This window comes from Micropterus dolomieu, linkage group LG23 (assembly GCF_021292245.1).
Source record: "Micropterus dolomieu isolate WLL.071019.BEF.003 ecotype Adirondacks linkage group LG23, ASM2129224v1, whole genome shotgun sequence".
Classification (NCBI taxonomy): domain Eukaryota; kingdom Metazoa; phylum Chordata; class Actinopteri; order Centrarchiformes; family Centrarchidae; genus Micropterus; species Micropterus dolomieu.
The window spans coordinates 9672967-9694760 of NC_060172.1; the positions used below are offsets into that span (position 1 = coordinate 9672967).

At 37.7% G+C, this 21794-nt stretch overlaps 1 protein-coding gene across 2 annotated transcripts in view; it reads left to right on the forward strand.

Annotated features, from left to right (window-relative positions):
- The window catches only part of doc2b (double C2-like domains, beta), a 125847-nt gene that overhangs the window by 48187 nt on the left and 55866 nt on the right, over window positions 1-21794 (forward strand). For both annotated transcript variants that reach the window (XM_046040257.1, XM_046040258.1), the window contains exon 2: window positions 14032-14111. In XM_046040257.1, the coding sequence (XP_045896213.1) occupies window positions 14032-14111 (80 nt within the window). The remainder of the gene's footprint in view (window positions 1-14031; window positions 14112-21794) is intronic.

A 21794-nucleotide genomic window follows, 5' to 3' on the forward strand; every position in this document is an offset into this window, starting at 1 on the left:
CCCTTCATTCTGTTGTCAGCTCTGTCGACAGAATTTTATATCGCAGGGGGGGAAAACCAAAAGCAAAAGCACTCCTCTCCCTGTCTAATCCACTGGGCTGCAACAGTGAATGTACCGCGGGGTGGAAAAGATAACTCCTCTCAGGGGAGGCTGCCAGGAACAACTCTTGATCACCGCCTTCCTTCATCTTTGTTCTCTCTTTATGACTAAAAATGCAGTCAAAGTTTACCCAATAGCTAAACAGTGCTTTATCTGTTGCAGCTTAGAATGAAAGTTTGACTTTTAACTCCATGGGGATGATGGACTTTTTACTTGCTCACTTAAGTGGACTAACACAGTGTGTGACAACAGTATCAAAGAAGTATTATACAGGCCGATGTCTTCAAAGTCACCTTTTGTTCCTGGAAGCCCACAGGCAGCCTGACAGCTTAATCCTACTAAAGGAATAGATGAAGTTAAATGTTATTGGATGAAAGAGTGAAAAAAACATAAAAAGGTAACACTATAACCTACAGTGTACTGTAAATTACCACCAGGGGCTTTGTGTCTCCACAATTAGGAATATTAAATCAAGAAACAAACTTTGACTCTTTGACCTATACACAGCTTTAGAGTTTTACAGAGTTTTACATGTTTTTTTCATGTTCATTGGCTTCCCAGATTCCCAGACAATTGTCATGATTAGTAATCTATACCATTAATAAAACTATGTACTTTTCCTCAACTAGCTTTGTAATTTCCTACTCCAGTTACTATTTTTAAGCATTTCCCAGGATGCTTTTAGACACCTGCCAGAGCTTATAGGAATTTTCAGAGTTTTAGAGTTTAAAATGTTTTTAAAAAGATAGCAAGAGAGACTGATTGATTGATCGAGGTGTCCTGCACTCAATAATTTCCAGACCATGTGGACTTACCAGACACTAAACCCAAACAATCAACAACAACATGGTCAAGTAAAAATTCATGCCATGCTCTTCCTCAATAATTTTAACAAATGCTGAAGAAAAAAAACCTTGAGCCAAACCAAAAGGCATATCTGAACTGAAGAGCTCTCTGTTTTAGCCCTTGATGCTAAATAACTACAGTTTAATGCCAGTTAGCTTGAAGCTATAATCTGGTACAGTGCATCAAGTAGAGATGTTCATGTTTTACTGTACACTTCACCTTATAAATAAATAAATGAAATAAATAAATGTGCTAGGCATGCACCGAATGTTCGGCCACCGAAATTAATCAGCCGAAAATAGCAAAAAAAGCACTTTCGGTGTTTGGCCTAATAAGTCGAAAGACTAATTAAATTGTACTGAACAATTACGTTGACATGTTGGCAGTGTGGAAGCATTTTAAAGTGTCAGAGAAAGACATAAAAATCGCCGTTTTCAGACACTGTTCTGTTGAATTGTCTCCTAGCACATCCACTCCATCTGTGGCTGACTTCTTAGAAAAGGCAACAAACCGTCTGAACCGTTTTCAGTGTTTCTGTCACTCGTTTCTGAGAAGGCAATTAAGCTAACTGCGCCTACATTTGGAGTGCACACGGATTCAAGCCTTTATGATAACTGAAACAGACGAGTGAGAGCTGACAGGCAAGTATTTCAGTATGAGAGTCCTACCTGAAAAGAGGCTATGAAGTCTTCATGTTACGTGATACGAGAACCACATACAACATTATTAATTGAATTGGGTCAGACTTGATGAATTTAGCGCAATGTGACAATGTCCAGTTTTCAAAATAAGGTGTCTATACAGGATGGAAATAAGATTAATTTGATTATATTCACAGAAAGTATAAAACATATTACATGTGTCCATTAAAAGTAAATGGACACATTTAATTTACTTTACTGGACCCTCTTGGGCCTCAGACCCACCCACCATAGTCTCTCCAAATCCTGTGGGAAACACTGAGTAAAAAGCACATTTTGACTGTTTAATTTATGCAAAAATGTGAATGTACTTGTTTGGTATTCAGTAGTCAGCAAATTTTTTCGTTATATTATATATGTGGGTTTCGGCTTTGGCCAAGAATTTTCATTTCAGTGCATCCCCAAAATGTGCAGATCAGTACACATTCACAAATCTGAGTAGAGATAGAAATACAGTTTCACAACTCTTCACAGACATTGGCAAATGCTACTAACTGTTACAGTATTGGCCCCTTTCACACTCATTGCAAGTTGCATCTAATATATTATTCTGTGTGTGTAGTAGTCTTCTTGACTTTTGGAGTCACTTTCTTAGTTTGGCTTATTCTAAAGAGGACAGTGCAATGCCAATTTCACATAAGAAAAATGCCATTTTAGACAAGACCAAAAGAAACTGGTATCTTTTATTTGCTTCTTACAGTAAATGTTTGCGGTGGCTGTAGAAAAATAAACTGTGCTGCTTTGTGATAGCTGAGCAGATCAATGAAAAGATTTATCACTATTAGCTGTTTTATGCCACTGAAAAGCTCCTTTACTATCAAGCTTTCCTTTAAAGCTGATGTATATACTGAATGATGAGTGGATGTAAGCAATGATTGTGCTGATTGGTCATGGAAATAAATTATAGCACGCACTGATACTGCTGGTGGGCTTCACAGTTTGAGTTGTATTGACTCGCTGACTGCACAAAGTCCAGACTGAGAGATTTGTCTTTCAGTAAACAATATGTGCACATTTTAGTAGAATTACACTACTGCCATCCATTAAAGAATAGCAACTATTTGACTTCTGGCAAATCTACCAGTAATTCTCTGTTGAGCTCATTTGAGCCTTTAGTTAGTGCAAATTCCTTAACAATCTTCCCTGTGCCCTGTGGTACTGCACTGATCTCCCTCATCTTTTCATACACTCACAGCAGTCCACTCCTCCCACACAGAGATTTGGATGCTTGTTAAGTTAATTTGCAGGGCCGGGAGGGGGAGGGGGGAGTATGGCTAGACATTTATTTTATAAATAAAGAGGCTGTAATCTTTCTGTGTAAAAGCTCAATCTGAATTGAGTAATTAAGTATCCTGGCAGTCAAGGTCACTGGGAGGACAGAGCTTCCATGATGTAACTATTCATTTCTGGAAACTTGGAATACTCTAGAAAAAGCTTCATAATTACAGAACAATGAAATAAAGTTTGTTTTTCACCTGCTGCTCTAATTTTCATTTCAAGGGTTCAATCTGTGTGTAAAATCAACAGATTCATTAAAATGAGGAGCCCAGGGTGAATACGGATTCTGTTTCCAATCAAAGAAAGATTATTTTGCACTTCTCTGATTTATAATAACAAGACATTCAGGAAAGAGTTCCTCTCCTAATAATTGATATGAGTATCAGCCTTCATCCAAATAGCTGACCGTTATTCTAAAATATCCTGAAGATAAAAGCATTCTCACATGCACGAAAAACACGCATTACTGTCACATATATGGCTTTCCTCTGAATTAGTTTCCTTCTCACTTCCAACATGCAGAGATTCAGAGTATCTGGCTCGGAAGACAGACCTCCTGTGTATTACAATGACCTGTGCTCCACCTGCCTCAGCTATAATACAACTGTGACCCTTGGGATTATCCTGGAAATATTCTTTACCAGTTCAGCTCATATTTCAGCGTCTTATTGCTTAGATTTGTTTAGTATGCATACAAAAAGACAAAGACTTCTTGTGGAAAAATGCCTTCTAAGCACGCTAACACTGTGACTCCAGGGATCTCCTGTTGGTCAGTCCACCACTTTGTTATTACTCACTTCTTACTAGACTACAAAGCATGAGTAGAAATCTGTATCAACAATTTATTTTCTGTTTCTGTTTGAATCTCTTACTCAGTGGCCAACAAGTTCTCCAATCTAAATGACAAACAGGTAGATTAGTCATTACCCTCGAAAACAATTTTCTAAATTTGGTGTAGCTATCAGCAGGACAACATAATTTGCCTTTCCAAAGGCGTTTGTTACTGTCACTGTTACAAGAAATGATTTGTGAGTATTTTCTCATCTACATCCTCTCTGGCTAAGATTTGCTTGAGTTTAAGCAACTACAACTACTTGGTTAAGTTTTACAAAAAAATCCTACCCCAAGATCCACTTACTGTTTTTTTTTATGGAGCTTTCAACCACATCACATGGTCTTCATCAGCTGATTTTTTTCAGCTGAAGTTTTCTCAGTTGTCATGGAGATAGTATGTGGGAGCTCAGTAGCTGTTAGGATTTCATCCATAGCACTTTTAGGACCTCTTGTTGTTGGCTTTAAGGTTATGAATCAAAGTTCTTCGTACCATAGCTTATTTAGGTCTACTTGCTAGCTTTTTCTGGCGCTTTCAACCTGATGAAGACTATGTGATACCGCTGAAATCTCCAGAACAAATGTCCATAAGCAAAATAAGTCAGTTTATATAATAATAATATAACATAATAATATATAATAAGTCACTCCAACCTCCTGACCAAGTTGCTAAAAAATCATCATGCTGTTTCTACCTTTTACATGCCCACAAGAGGTCGCTTGTCAGGAAAATGAAAATATATTTTGTTTTATGTCTTTGACCACATGACCGACCAGTGGTGTTGTTGCTAGGCCACAAATATCTACATCCAATGACGCATTGCCACTTGTGGGACTTTGTGGTTATTGATGCAACATCATTGGTGTTTTGCGCAAGCTGTGTGTTATGAGCTGAAAACAAGCATGGTTCAGTGATCCGACAGTAAAATGCTACAGTTGTACAGACTTCCATCAGAGATCGTCTTCCTTCATTCTTTACCTGCCACAAATGTATTATCACATACTGTGCACTGGCATGGCAGCACACTTCAGTGCATCCAGATTGTGATGCACATTCATAAGAGCGCCGGTGCATTCACAGAATATTTTATGGGTGTGTTTCTAATAAGGAGAATGTGGAATGTGAGTGATGCAGACAAAATATGTCACACATCACTGGCTGTAGTAATTAACAGGAGTTTGACCTCTGCTCCTGCCAGCACCACTAATCTGTAGAGCTGCCACACAGGTTCATAGATGTGCACTGTTTTAAAAACATCCTTCAAGTTATACTGGAAATGTGAGGTTACATCATTTGTGTTTTACATGGGAATTACACAAACAAACCAAACAGGTTCAGTAATGCAACATATTTTGCCAACAGCCCCTCCGTTTTTTATATCTGTTCAAGGGTTTTGGTGTTTTGGCACAAATACAGATTCCATTTGATAAATTGCAGAGTAAAACATTTATTTAAATCCAACTTGTATGACAAAGCTGAATCAAGGTTGCTGAGTGTTGGTTGTGTGCATCCATCGTTTGTACATAGTGAGAGGATGTAAGAAGAGGAGCTCTTACCAAGAATGCAGACTTGCAGGTTGTTGAGGAAGTAATGATTCTAGTGGGTTTGTGTCCTAACATCTATTAAAGTTTACTCACTCTAAAAAAAATTATTTAAAAAAGTACTATATGGCTGTTATTTAAACAAATGAGCTGCAAAGTCTGTGCAGTGGTATGCAAAAAATATATATTTAGGCCAACATGTTAAAGGTAAAACACTGCTTTCTTAAGAAGATGGCACAAGACATGCATTTAAGATAGCTTACGAAATTTAGACTATACATTTATGTCTGTCATCTTAAGAACTTTCCAGTTGCTAGTGTGTCTGTAAGGGGCTTTGTTTATCATACCCTACTGTTACAATATTAAACAAGAGCTACCTAATGCACTGCCATAATTAACATGCATTAAACATAATCGGCTGCTCTGATGTTGTCATTACATTACTAGAAAGTACATGTTCCCATGTCAAAATGCTCATCTTCACAGAACACATGGGTAGTTCTTAACTAATATGAAGTCTTTTCTAAAAACATTAAGTTGTTACAGTGTGTAGGAAATTATATTTCTCATTAACATGCAAATGTGTGCAGTCATGAGCTCCAAAATCTAATCATTCCCTCTGTAGGTGGAAACTGTTCACAAAATTACCCCTGATGTCAAAAAGAGATTACATTGTAAAGTGTGCAGATCTGAGTGTTCAACACTTTCAAATCTTGTGAACGCTGAGGTCAGAATCTTACCTTTTATTTTATCAGACATGAACTCTGTGGTGAAAAGCAAAACAAAAAACATCTTTTACAGAACCTGTGATCTCCCATGAGAATTTTCCAATCTAATGAGAGCACATAATGGGATGCTGAAGCAAACCATGCAATCTAATTGTTCATTCAAGCACTGCATAAACAGACAAATTAACACTTGGGCAATTTGTCCCTTAGACTACAGTAATAAAGTGCGTAGGGAGCCCCCCCCCCTTTCTGATACACAGTCAGATTTTGGGAAGATGACACAAAATGCATAATAACATTTTACAAATGTTTTTTTTTTTTAGTCATGTAAATTCAAGCAAGTCTCTAAATATTTGCCTGATACTCATCTGCTACTTATGCCAATAGACAACTAGTTTAATAGTCTCGTAATATTGTATATGAGTAAGAAAATACAAATGGTCTCACTTCTACTTATTTAATATTCAATTTAATTCTTTTGCCCACATTATCTTACAATATTGGCAAATCAATTCATTATTTGCATTATGTCAAGCATATCCTATGTGCTATCCTAATAGCTGTTTTTTTATATTCACAAGCAGAACATCAAGGCCCAGCTGAGGTTTGGATGTTGTCTTGTTTGGTGATGTTGAGGCAGCATTTCTGCTAATTATGGAGGATGTCAGCTTCATAGGACTGTGTAAATCATGACCTCTGATGTAGTGTCATGGTGGAGTGTGACAGTTTTTAATGAGGACCAGAACCTCCAAGTTTGAGACCATGAAGTGCACAGTTGAGTGGTGGGAATTACGGCTCTTTGAAGGGAGCAGGATCTCATGGCTCTGTTTCTATCTGAGCCGGCTCTTTTGCCTCCCAACAGCTCTTCATTTAGTACAACTTGTGCTGGTCACTGCCTGGATTACATTCTTATTTGTTAAAAGAAAGAAATATGGAGTCTTCATCTGCAATACATTGCAATATTCTGTCATACTGATGGTTTAAAAGTGGGATGTGTCAAGAATACGTTGTACCACAAAAATAACACCCTTCTAATGAAATAGTATGGTTAACAAATGATTACACAACTCTAAACACACACTTACAGTATATTAGTTGCCAAAATAAAAACAATTACTGTAGGATAGAAATGAAAGTGTGACAAACCACACAATATTAACACTGTCTTCCATACGTATGTCAGATAAGGGGAAAAGCTACTGTTTGTAAAAGTAAATTAAAGTGAAAGTATTAAAAATGCGTTTGGATTTTCTCTTGCACGTGAAACAAAAAAAAGATTGAATTTTGCACATAGAATCAGTGATCCTACATTTGACTTATTGATTCTCCATTTCCATTCATTTCCTGAACATTGATGTGAGAAAATCACAAGGTGTTGCAGTAGTTTTGCAAGATGCATTACTTTGCACTCAATTGATGCAATTTGACGTAGAGCTATTTGCAGCTAATGGCATCCTAATTGCACTTCCATTCCACCTGAGTGAGCCCAAACATTAAATTGTGATGTTCACAGGGTGTGCTCATTATTTTGAGTAAATGCCTCTGTTGTAACATAAGTCAGCTACCATCAAAAAGTCACAATTGGCATTGGATCATATTTGAATGTGCGAAAGAGAAATACCCATTTAGTATATGTTATGTGTATGTAGAGGTACAATGTACCCAGCACTGCAGAGTATAATGAAGTTGACTCTCAGCTGGGAGGTGACTGCCCGGTCAGCCTCACTCAGTGGGAATTGCCTCTGCAGTTTTGCCTGGAGGGAAGTAATGGAGCTGGTGTGGTGCTCCTCCTAACTGAGCATTGTAGTGGCCATTTTGGCAGCAGTCATCACTCTGAAAACCTCCTGTCCCTGTCAGCTGTGTCCCCTTCATCAGCTCTTTTAACACTATTATAGCACAGTGAGCGTAACGTGGCTATAAAAAGCACTCTGACATGTGCAACAAGTTGTTTGGCTGTGCTGTCACAACAAGCACAAATGTGTGAATGTGTAAGTTTAGCCCCTTTTTTTCTGCTTGTTCTTGACAGTGGTGGAAGCCAGAGGGTGATTCTTTGCTTTACCTGTTTTTCTATAACCCCTTGAGCGCTCTTTTGGAGATCAGATTTGTAAAATGCCACTTCATGCACAGATCATGTGAAGCCACGTGTGACTCAGGACTTTTGAACTCATTTGAATAGCACCAAATCATAACAGAAGTTATCTCTCAGGGCACATACAATTGTTTACAATACCTATTGTCATACAATATTGTATGTAAGATAGGACTCGTTATAATATTATTGACTAGATGCCTTTGTATTGTCTGCTGCCTGTTTTTGCCACGAGCCTAGTGCTTCTCTAGAATTTGCTCAGATTAATGTGCTTTGGGATTAGCCAACCAAGCAGTCTGTGCAGTGAACACTACTATGTACTGTATGTTTGTGGGTTAATAGGTAGCAATGGAGAAAATTGTGCTTGGACTGAACCAACATTACATCTTTATAAACAGTCTAAATGGAGACATCTGTTGGCAAACACTTGGTATATGTAAAAAAGTTAACGTGTACACAAGGAATGTGGAAGCCAGTTTCATGAAATATCTGCTGCTAATGCAGAAAATATAAATCCATATGTTTCAGGAATTTCAGGCTCCAGCAACATCACCTCTTTTCCGATTAAAAGTGATAGAACAAATTGACAACTGTGCAAGCATACCTGGTTTTCAAAAGCGTTAAACACTGTGATATATTGTTTCACTTGACTTTAAATCAATGTCCTGCACAGCAAATATTCCCCCTTTGGATGCGCATGTCACTCCAAAGACTTGATCCATTGTTTCAAAAAAGTGGTCGATGTGTCGGCTTCAAAACGTTACTATAAGCAATGACTCTGATATCAAGCAGTTATAAATTATTACACACAGCGGGAACAACATATTTTGCACAATAAATGGATGATGCTGTAAACATTTTAACACTTTCCCAACCCTTGTCATCCTTTGTTCCCCAGGAAATTGTCTGATTTACCTCCTGATTTTAACAATAGAATTCTCTCTGGATCTTCACCTGATGTTTTACAATATTTCAACATCCAATCAATTCAACGTATTTACTGTCATAGTACTGCACTCTGAATTATGTTGCTCTCACATGTCGTTCTCAAGGGGGAAAAAAGGAATGGAAAGGTACGTTCAAAGATAGTTTAAGTCAGTTAATAACTCAGCACCTTCTAATGAAAGACCTAGGTACAAATAATTATGAAATTAATTTATTCCTTGTTTTTATAGGAATTACGTAATGAATGATTCTTTAGAGAAAATTGGGTATAATTATTGCTACTGTTAAGTAGCCACTTGAAATTGAATTGTCTTGAATTGTCTGGGAGTCACAGAAATTAGGTTGCACAGCAAGACGGGAATATGACTCCACTGTAGGAAGAATGACTCCACTTTATCATACTCCTGTAGAGTTCACAGCACTGTTGCATCTTACTGGGCCGTACCCCACAGCTTTCCAGATGGCTCATGCATTTGCAGTGCAAAATAGTGTTACAAGCAGCTCCTCCACAAACTGCCTAATAGAATCCTACTGTTACCCCAAATACAGAGATAAACAGAGGCAATGTTACAGTAAATTAAATATTAATATTATGAAGCACTTCATGGCAGAACAAACTATGTCTTGTTCCTTTATCCCTAATAAATCCTTTTAAGTTTGCCCTTCCTGTCATTGTGAAATATATCGGCTAATTGAGTCTGCTTAATTAACCATTACCAGAGAAAAGGCAGGGACTCTTTATGGATTCTTTCAAAGGAGAAGCTGAATATTGTATCTTACACTGTAAATACACAATAAAACATATTCATCATGGACATGATCACCTGCATCAGCCTGATGTTATCATAACAGTACATCCACTAAATGAAGACATTTGAAAGTTTTTTTCATAACCTTTTTGGACAGAACAATAAGTATACTGAAGATTTTGCTATTCTTGGAGACAAGACAAGCCTGGTTCCAGGCTTCTGAATCGTTGCCCACATATCTGATTTCTTGAACAAAGAGGTCTGATATTGTGCTCATTGACTGTTGTTTCCCCAGTTGGAGAAACAATTGACAAATTAGAGCTGTATAAGTTAAGAATAGAGCCAGAATCAATTCAAGATGTGGATAAGATCGACACAGCTTTATTGGCTTTTGTATGTCGACTTAAAAAAATAAGACTTCTTTAATTTGCATAATTCTGTTCAAACATTAAGTGCTCCTAGCAGCTTGTGTGTTGACTGAAAATGATGCAGACAACATGGTTTGGCATTTCTGTTTGGGAACCACAAACAATTAACAATGAAGAAAATAACATAGCATTTCAGTGTGATGAACCATTGGTGGGGCTAAAATGTAAATAGCGCCAGAGGAAAAGACAAATTCCTTCCTATTGGGAGCATGAATATGTTCAGCAAATTTCATAGAAACATCACTATTATATCATGTTGCAGCTGCTGCTGCTGCTGCTTTCTAGTGCACAAAGCTAGAGGGATCTGCTTTGTAAATCTGATGGTAGTGTGGAAAGGTCAGGGGCCAACAAAATAGTCATCCTCTGTGGATCATGATTATTGATGCCAAATTCCAAGGAAATCTGCACAGCAGTTGTTGAGATATTTTCAACAGAGCTGCATGGACCAGCCAACCAACACCACCCAACATCAACATGCATAAAAAGTCATACTTTTCAAGTGGTCCAAATTTCACTGCACTGGCATTTGTGGTTAGCTTTAGGGCTTAGGTTGAGTTATGATTTGCATTCATAGAGATGAGTGGTTGGGGTTGGGATCAGGGAAAAGGACCGGTAAAGGTTATGGTAGAATGAGGCACAAAATGATGGGAAGTAAAATCTGACACAGCAGGAAACTAAAAAAGCCTTTAATTTGGTGTCAATCCTAATTAAACATGTGTCTCAGGACATTCTGGATAAAATGTGGTTGTTCAGAGCACATAGATCTCAAACCACTCTTAAGCTGCAATGGGCAGTTTTGCAACACCAAATAACAGTGTCTGTTCACAGTGGCTGGAAAACTTGGTAAAATAATGGGCTACCCATTAATCATGTACCACAATGTCAACAAACTGGGCAGCAAAGTAAATGTCTTCTTCATCTTGGTATGTGTTGGGATTGGAGGTGGTGAAATTTCAGTCATTGCTGATGAGCTCAGCTTTCTCTAGAGGAGCATCGATTCACTGCTGTTTAGAAGACTTAGGGCTACTCTAATCACAAACAAAGACTTAATTCAAAACTTGTGGAATTAATGCTTTGGAAGCTAGCCAACTATTGATACGAGTCTATTTAAGAGGTACTAATGTTGATGAGATCCTAGTTTCAGTCTGGTGGTTAAGCCAACTATCCTGTAACTAATTTGTTTTTAAAGTCTGGGTCGTAGAGGAATTGTCAATGAAATAACCTTCTTTATTCTACTCTACATGTACTACATACATGGTCTTCTGTAAAACACGTTTTGTCAACTTCTGCTCCCTTCAGGGATGGGTTAAATGCAGAGAATGAATTTCGCCGCATGTATGTGTATGTGAAAAATATAGTACCTTTACATTTACCTTTACTCTGTTTCAGCGGCACCGGATTAAAAATATTTTGCAATTGCACTTTAATATAATTAAAGGCAACATTACCTGGATAATTAGTTTCAAAGCTGTAACTCAGAGACCAAAGCTTTGCTACCTTTCCAAAATCAATACATTTATCACAGCTGTCAAACTTCTCTTTAGCAAGACACTAAGGCCTTGCCCTTTCCAGGATTGGAGCGCTTGTCTGGTAACCTTTTCTACCCTGTTGGTCCCACTAATGCATCCACCGCTTCAAACACCTGTTACACAGCTGAGCTTTCTTTACTCAAATCATTTTGCCTCAAATTCCAGTGAAGATGTCAACAACATTTCCAAAAATGCTTAATATACTGTGCCAGGTTTCAAGATATGAAACCTTAAAAGCATTAGCAGTTTGGACAATGGTAATTCAGTTGGACAAGGCAGTCAAGTTCTAATGTACCTTGTAATTTACCCCATTTACTGAATATGGTGACACGGGAGAGCCCTCTAACCACATGCTTATTATAATATCTGTGAAAACAATGCTCCACTAACCTTAACAATGTAGTTATTTTAACCCAAACCATGATCTTGGTAAATAAAATTAATACACAAGGATGAACCTTGAAAACGATTGTCATTCTAGACAAGGACAAAGTACGATGTTTAGTTCTCTTTCTGATGCTGGTGAGAATTATGTCCAGTAGCATGATTTTTATTTCCCACAATGAAGGCACGTACAGCAGTAAATTGCATCAAGAATGCACGTCAAGAAGCAATGGCAGCACCAAATTACATAGTAAATCATCCAACAGTTGTCAAGATTTTTGGCGCTACAGGAAAAATCAGGGGATCAACAAAGTCATGAGAATTCATCCCAGGTGCACTATGAAGGTACTGTACTAAATTTCATGACAATCAGTCCAGTAGTTGTTCAGATATTTCAGTTTGGAACTAAGTGGTAGACTGACCAACTAACATTGCCATGCCTAGCAAAAATACTAAAATTATACAAAAATCCACTACATTTCAGCCAAATCTACTGGGACATTCATAAGAGGAGGGATGCATGGAGGAGGTGGCAATTACAGTAGCTACAAGTACAAGTACAAATCCATAAAACTAATGTTGTTTTCACTGCTCATATAAATATCAATGTGTGAATGAAGTAAAAAACGGGTGTTATTTGGTACCAACAACACAATGTGAGGCCTTTTGAAGCCCACACATGTCCTTTTTTATGTTTGTTGAAAATCATCCTGACAACATTTCATCAAGCCTTGTCATTTGGCATTTTGAAAGGACAACAGGATGAGATCATGCCAAACATTGTGTCAGATCACCACTCAGCACTTTAGTGGTTCAATAAGGTATAACCCCTTAGTTTGAAGAAAAGATGGTTAATTACAAGCAGGGGTGAAGTGGGTCTCAATTTCAGCCTGAGAGGTAAACAATGTAAAGCGGGCATGCAAGCAGACAATTAAACATCTAATTTGAGCCAGTTCCAAAAAATCTATTAAAAACATTAGAGTCTCTAAAAAAAAAAAAGGGCTACATGAATGACATAAAACCCATACATGGGATCATAAGTCTATAACCTGGGCAGACTCTGCTTTATCCTAATATTTGATACAGTGTAAAGCCTAAGACAGACAGGTATTGATAAAATTCCTTCAGCATATTTAAAATGTGACCATTTAATTATGTTCATTATTTTTACCCTTTTGACTTAACATTTGTGCTTGAAGAGCCCACTTGAAAAGAACAAATCCATTATATTTAGAGCACTTGACAGCATTGTGCTATAGTTGTTTTTTTGTTTTTTTGAAACACATAGTTCCATACACTTCTCCTTTCACTTTTGGCTCTCTATCTTGTGTGTAATACTGTCGAAAGCAAGTTAGATGTGAGCTATCAAGCTACAATATATGAGCAACAGGTTGGGTCAAAATAGTCATTTAGACTGTGCTGTTGATGGCTGGTGGTTTTACAGATGCACTGTGCGTACAGAAGAGGCAAACATTTGCACACTATATTAGTTATTATTTTTCACATTTAATCAATGTGAAATAGGATCTTGGATTTAGTTATTTATGCAGGCACACTTGCTCTTTGTTTATCAAGTCTGTGCGCCACAAATTGAGACAAATTGAGACACAGAAAAACATCGATGAAACACGAAACGCAAAACTCCATTCAACAATTTTGTAAATGTCTATTTCTTGTGTGGTTATTTCTATGTTGATTATTATGGCTATTATTACAAGTCACTGCCAAGAACACCATGAGATTTACCATTAGGACTATTCTTTCTAACGATGCAGGCAGGGAGGTTTGGGTTTCTTCTCTCCCCAGGCTGTTGATGTGGTTCTTCTTTTCCAGCTACTAATTTCCTTCTCTCTCTCTCCCTTCTCCTTCTCTGTCTTTACAGCTACATTGGGGACCTTGGAATTCAGTTTGCAGTATGACCAGGAGAACAATGCACTGCACTGCACCATTAACAAAGCCAAGGTGAGCTGCCATGATGACATAATAATGATAACGGTGACGTTAATTTGTGGCCTCTAAATGGTTTATTTATATATTTTTGCTTAGATTTTTCTCTACACGCATTTCAAAGAGACATGTTGAATGAAATCCCTTGATGAAAACCGAGTCAACTTGCAACTCAGGTGTATCTGTGAACAGTCACACTTGAAAAGTCAAAGTCAAAGAGTCTGACTCAGCATCAGGATGTCAGGCAGGTTATACTGAATATATGATACAGGCAAATTGCAACACATGTTCATAGCAGTTGCTATATATTTAGCTGAACTGATCAAGCATGTTGTGGCAATACTGACAGAATTTGAGTTTCTAATCATTATTCACTAATGACGTTACAGACATCTGTCACTGCCTTGTAACAAGGCAACAAGAGGCAGATCAATATAAATCATTTGATAGTTTTTCAATATGTTTTCAAATTCAGATGATTGTTAAAGATGAATATTTTTGCTTCAGCCTACTCATGTGGGCCCACACATACTGGCAAAAAGGCTGAGGAATACTGACTTAACATGTCCCACAGTTCTGAGAAAGAGATATTTCCATCTCAGATTGAAAAAAATATTATTTCTAAAGCATATTGCTAACAAACAAATCAAGAATGTGCATCCATTATTAGAGCATATCTTTTGGTTTCATTTTCTTTCCTTTATTTTATTATATTTTATCAATTTGTAGTGATGAAGACCTGTTTTCTAATCTGCTCCCGTTTGAGTTAGTTTGCCATTGCTGCAGTTAAAGCAAATTTACTTCCTCCACGTTTAAACTGTTTTTCTGACAAATTCAGCATAATTTTGTAATAATTTCCATTAGTACAACAACATACAGTACTTTTGCCATACTCGCAGTTCTGTTGGACTGAGTTTCTCTTTTGAATAGAAACACCCCTTCTCATTCACTAATTATTTCCAAATGGATCTACCTTGTCTCTTACACTCTCCTGTAAAATGTCTTGATAAACTTTGGAATAAATTTTTCCATCAATGAAAGCAAACCTTTCAGGCCCTGAGGCAGCAAATCAGCCCCAAACAAAAATTTCCCCTCCATCATACTACAGAGTTGGGATGAGGTTTTCGATGTTTGTGTGCTATACATTTTTTCCTTGTGTGTTGTTTGTTTTCATCTGTCCACAGAATATTTTGCAAGTAGCAATAGTGCTGAACTTTCTCCATTTATAGACAATTTGTCTTACCACAGACTGATGAAAATTAAGGCTTTTACGGATACTTTTGTTACCCTTCCCAGTTTCATGAAAGTCAACGATTCTTAATCATAGGTCCTCCGAGAGCTCTTTTGTTCGAGGCATGGTTCACATCAGGCAATGCTTAATTAGAATTTCAAAATTGGGTGTTTTTATAGTGCAGGGCAGCTCTAACCAACACATCCAATCTCATCTCATTGATTTGACTCTAGGTTGGCTGACTTCCAAATTTGATTAGCTTTTGGAGAATTCATTAGCGTAGGGGTTCACATACTTTTTCCACCCTGCGCTATGTTGTTCTGACTTAGATCAGATCACATTTTATGACCAATTTATGCAGAAATCCAGGTAATTCCAAAGGGTTTGCATACTTTTTCCAGCAATTGTATTTATGTAAGGGCAGTAAAGCTGTAGAGCTAAAATAGGCTATATATCAAGAGGCACTGATTCAGAGTAGATTAATGCTGCAGTTTAATTAATACTGTTTACAAGCTTCCTATGGACAACCAAAGTAGCATTGATAAATTGTTAAATAATACATAATCATTCAAATATCCTGGAGGTGGACTGCAATAACTGAACCATATCTAATTATTAATAAAAAGCCAATTTTGATCCGATTTACAATATGAGGTGTTGCTCTCTCTGATTCCCTTGCCTGTGTTAGTTGTGATGAAGTGGTGGTTCTGACAGCTTTGGCTGCCATCAACAGCTATAACTCTTCCTATCTGTCTGCCTGAATAGGTATGGAGGAAAGTGGGCATCAGCGGAGCCAGTCTTGGCAGGAGTGCTGGACAGCAGTGCGGGCATCAAGCCATCTTGATTTATGGTGGTTATTTTCTATACAGCTCTGCTCCTGGTCTTCGGCTGCTGCCTAGCCAACCAGAGAAAATGCCTTTTCTCTATCTCAAATAATGTATATACCCATTTCCATGATTTAATTTGTTTACTAAATCCCTTATTGGTCTTTCAAACCATAGATTTTCTTTGCTGCTTTTGCTGCCAAAGCTGCAGTAACTTCAATAGCAATTATGACTGAGCGTACCTCAATTAAGCATTTCTGATTAGATCTAATAGATCCCCCACTTATGGAAGAATTAACATTTTTACACTATTCTGGGAACTGATATCAGTGCCTGCTGACATGTACAAAGCTTATTATTATAGCCCTTGTGGCATTTGGTCTGAAAAAATAAATAAATAACGTGCATTGTAGAAACTGACAAAAGGTCGCCTGACAACATAGCATAGGCAAACAAAAGATGTTAAAAAGAGGGTGCAAGAGGCCACTGGTCTGATGATTATTCTAACATGGAAAAAGATATTAAGTGAATTTGCATTAAAAGGGTTTTATATACAGTAGCATGTAAAGTGTGGAGAATGTAGTGAATATCTATATACACAACCCCACCTGCTCAACTACTCTTAATCCCATTGACCCTCTCAAAATAGAAAACCCAAGCCTAAAATTCAACATGTTTTAGCTGCAGTTAAAGCTGCAAGAGTGACTTATTTTGCAACCATTTAGTCATTAACCCCTCTAACAGCACTGGAACTGTTGATGAATATTAAATGTTTAATTTTATTCAAATATTGAGACAGCTGATTCTTCTCATTGTCCGATTCCTCTTTATTTGGCTAACGAAGGATTGCTTAACACTGCAAACCAATTTTAAGCCAGTTATTTATTAGAAACTCTCGCGTTGGCTGAGTCCAGTCTTAGGTGTGGACCCAAACGCAGACACAGGCAGGAGTATTCAGTTCAACGAAATATTTATTTAATCAAATTATTTTTTTTTATTATTTAACCTAACTGCACAGGCATTTCCGTTGCCTGCCAACCAATATGCAAGTAATACAATGTTACTTTGAGTTTGTTACTTTTTGTGTTGTCAAAATGCTGGATGGTTTTTGTGCATTCGGATTTACTAATCGAGGAGACAAACCTGAGCTGTGTTAGGTGAGGGATTCCTCAGAAGGTAAAAGTAAACTGCTGAGGATGCTGTAACGTTATATGGATCAGATATGCCCAACACTTGTAGTTTGTGTTCATATCGTTCTTTTTCTTAAGTTGAAAGGTGATCCAAATAAAATTTGACTGCTTTTGCGGCATCTTTACGGGGGAGTCGCGGTTTTGCCCTCCAGGTCACCGCGCATGTCACGTGACTATAAACTATGAATAAGGGAGAGAATAATCCAACAACAGCAAAGTAATCCAGAGCACGGGCAGAGCAGAACACTCAACATTGACAAGGACGTCACAAAGACTGAACACATTAGTCTTAAATACACAAGCAAAGGAGCAGGGAAGGAAGCACAGTGAAACACATCGGGCAATCGAACAACAGGAAACAAATTTAGACAAGGACACGTGAAAACTGAATACTACAAAATAAAACAGGAAGTAAAGCAAGTGGGAACACACAAGGACAGAGTTACCAAAGTAAAACTGCACAACAAAACAAAACCGGGGCATGGAACAGAAACAGGACCAAAAGGAAAAAGGACTACACTAACATGGAAACATAGGACTAAGGACTGAGTCACAGACACAATGAGAGAACAGACAGGGCACAGTAATCACAGGGGGAGGAGACAGAAACTAACTACAACCAAACAGAGAGAGACTAGGATGAAACAGAACAAAAGGTCGACAAGACCAAAATAATATACACAAAACCAAGAATAAATACAAAGACAAGAACTAAGACGCTAGAACAAGAATGCAAATAAAAGAATAAACAAGGCTACCAGAGAAACACAGAACCAAAAACCAAAAACAGACTTAAACAGGAAAGCATGAACACAAAACCACATGCCTAACAGAAACAGCCTCTTATTTAAAACTGTAAGCTTGCTCTCTTGAAATAATGCCATTTCAGGGTTTTTTTAAAAACAGGTTGTGGCCAATAATGTCCTCATCAGTCATTCCAACAGCTCTCTCTCTCTCTCTCTCTCTCGCTCTCTCACCATAGGTTTTCTAAAACTACTATTTTGGGCTTAAAATCTTAAAAAAGATTGTTTCTCTATGACGTATCAAAATTTAATGTAATGTATTTTAAATCCAATCACTAGACAGAGTGTTGTTATAAGATTATTCTGCAAAACCCAGGATTATAATCAATGATAATATGTTTGATTGCTCAACACATGCCAACATTTCTTATTTATTCCAGCAATATTCATGCATGGAAACAAAAGAATGGTTAAAAGAGTATGCCACCAGTTTAGCATTGCACTCCTACATTACTGTCAGAGCCACAAATGAAAGTATCAACACCTAACGTTCTTATTCTCCTTAGCTAGTATCACTTGTTGGGACCCTCTGGGGTCAATCTGAGTTCCTTTGCTCTTTTCCTCTTGGCAGTAGTATATATTTTTCATCGTTATGCTGACAACACTCAGTTGTATTTGACTCTACAAACGAACAATCAGGGAAATATAGAAGACCTCTTAAGGACTTCAAAAGTCGGATGGCTTGTGACTTTCTCCATATGTGAGATTGCCAATTTAGGCCCAATGGGCTCTTCCAATGCTATAACTGACACTGACAATTTAGGGCTCACATATTTGTTGGGACATGTTAATTTATACCTCTTACCTTTTGGGTTGTGCCAATGTAGGCTTCATAAGACTACATGCCGAAAGCATGACTAGGTCTAGTTCTGAAGCTTGATCCTGCAGCAAGAAACCTGCCCACATCTTGTACATTTTAATGTGTCCAAGGTCCTTCATCACCCCTTCATTCACCCACCCAGCACAATACAGAAAAAAATGCTACCTGCATTACTTCCCTTCAATTAAGCCGCCAATCATCACCTCTGCACCTCTCCTCTTTCACTTACGTTTTGTACAAAGAAAATTATATATTATTTATCAGTCACGTTATGTGTTTTTCTCTTTTAGTGCTTCATATGATTCAAAAAGGAGGAATGAGTAATTCAGTATACCTCTACAATCCTCAGTACTTCACACAAAAATAATAAAAGCACAATAGTAAGGGACTGTTATACTTACGTTCCTTGTTCCACTAATTAATTCAGTCATTGATGCTTTGTGCTTGTACAATCCTCAGTACTTTAATAAACTTTTTATGGATACTGAGAAACCCTTTAAATATTTCTGAGTGTGTGGTGGAATATATACACATATATGTTCAACATATTCAAGAAAGAGGTCTGTGGCCTACAAACTGCACTTGGTAATCTACTATGGAATTAATTTGTAAGTGGAAATGAAGGGCTCTGGAGCATGCAGTAAGGATGAAGTAGTAGGACAAATAGCCTATAGACTCTCTCTTGTTAACAAGTTTAATTAAATCCTTCACCTCAATGTGTCAACAGCTCTGGAGCCAGAACTATTTTGATAATTACCTTGTAGATTTTTAATGAAGGCTACTTTTACATGGCAAAATGAGTGTTGTTTAAATGTTTTTTCTTCTTTACACGTAGAGACTTGTCCTTTGGTGCTAGTGTTCTTTATCCTGTATATCCTATAAGATAAAATCACAATACATATGTTATCTTATAGGGGTATTTGCCTATTTTCACAGTACATCCATCCCACCAAGCAAATCACTGCTGGTGGTGGTGGTGGGTGGGTGGGGGGATTGGCACTCATTTCAACCAAAGACATCACAGTGACAACAAGTAGTGTTTCAATTAAGCTCCAGAGTGTTGGCACAGATGGTGTAGCTGCAAGCAATGGTGACTATCTTACCATCTGTCAATCAAATATACATTTATTAAGAAAAACTCATTATATGAAGTGATCTTATCCAGATAAGTATTTCATAATGAAGCCTTGCTTTATGTACCAGAGACCTTTAACCTATTTGCTGCTTTCTAAAAAAAGTGCTGCTTACAGACGAAGGAGGATTATTCTTCATATTAAGTGCAATAAGACTGAAGCAGCTAATAATAGTCAGCTGTCTTTATGCGTTTTTTATACCTTTGCAGAAATTATTAAGTCAAAGGTTTAAGAGTACTGAAATCTCCCATGATTTTTCATAACTCATTCAATCCCTGATTTTTTTGGTTGAGCTGACATCAGGCTATTTAATATTTTGTCATGTACATACAGCATAGCATTCCTCTTTCAAAAGTGGTTTCTCTTCAACCAATAATCCACGTTCAGATGCAGAACCAGACATTTGCAATGGGCATCTAAAACAGTCCAGCATCAAGTTTTATTTAGAGGCACTTCTTGCAAATCAGATTGACTGTTGTGAGGCTTATTTACATCTGTAGTGTTAGTAAATAGCACAGCTACACTAGAAAAAAATGCACACAAAACTTTGCGCTCCTAATGGTAAATTACAACAGGCTTAGTAAATATTCCCCCCTTGAAGGTACTTTGGTGATCATCAACAGCCAGTTTATCCCATGTGACTGCATATAATAATAGTAATTAGAAAAGAAAAAGCACTCATGTATAAGCACTTTTCATCCAGATGTAGCACAGTGATCACCATTATGTCATCAGGGCAACACCCCATTTGACAAAGTGGCTCCGTCTGGATTATGATGTAAAATAGATGGTAGACTACATTTCAGGGTCAGATATTTACTTTTGTCAAGCAAGTCTTAACTCACGGTTTTACCTTACTGACATCACTCCATCTATAGCGTCACCATCTTCACAGGCTGCTCACTGCACTAAGTGAATCAGGCTACCTCCATTGTAATGGCACACATGATGGAAATAAGTCAATTTAGCCAATTGAAATGGGCTTTAATTGATTTAATTAAAGGCATGTAGACACTCAGACAGAAATAGCTCAGAGCTAACAGCAGTTCCTCTACATCAGAGGTCACTAATAGGCGGACCGCGGTCCGGATCCGGACCCAGCCGCCGTCCTCTCCGGACCGCCGACCTACAGCCCATTTATTATTGAGACTTACTACCTCGTGACGGAGCGTTTCTATTTTAACCCGCGCAGCTTTTCTAGCATTTACTGTACTGGTTTAGAGGACCAGGAAACTCACAGACCAATCGCATGTGCTCCAATCGTCTCATGTGACGCTGCTCAGCCAATCAAATCTGTGCATACCGATGCTTGCGAGTCGAGTCCGAGAGATTCACCAGAGACGTTTTGGAAACACACCCGAATTGAGGATACGAAAGATAAAAGAGATTTCACATGACTTTTAATCAAGAATGTACAGATTTTTACATGTACATTCCTCCCACGGGCAGTTCAAAACCAGAATATCTCATAGATCTCCAATATGCTAGCTGGAGCTCACGTTTCTCACTGAACAACAGAAAGTAGGAAAGTGGTAGCTCTGTAAGAGGAAATGAAAGAGAAGGAGGCATTACAACTGTTCATTTGTTATGATGTGTTGAGTGTTTATTATAAAATTGGTTAAGACTACACTTCATCACTTCAAGCTACACTTTTTATTACATTTTTTCTAAAAATTAGGCACTTTAGTTTACTTAAA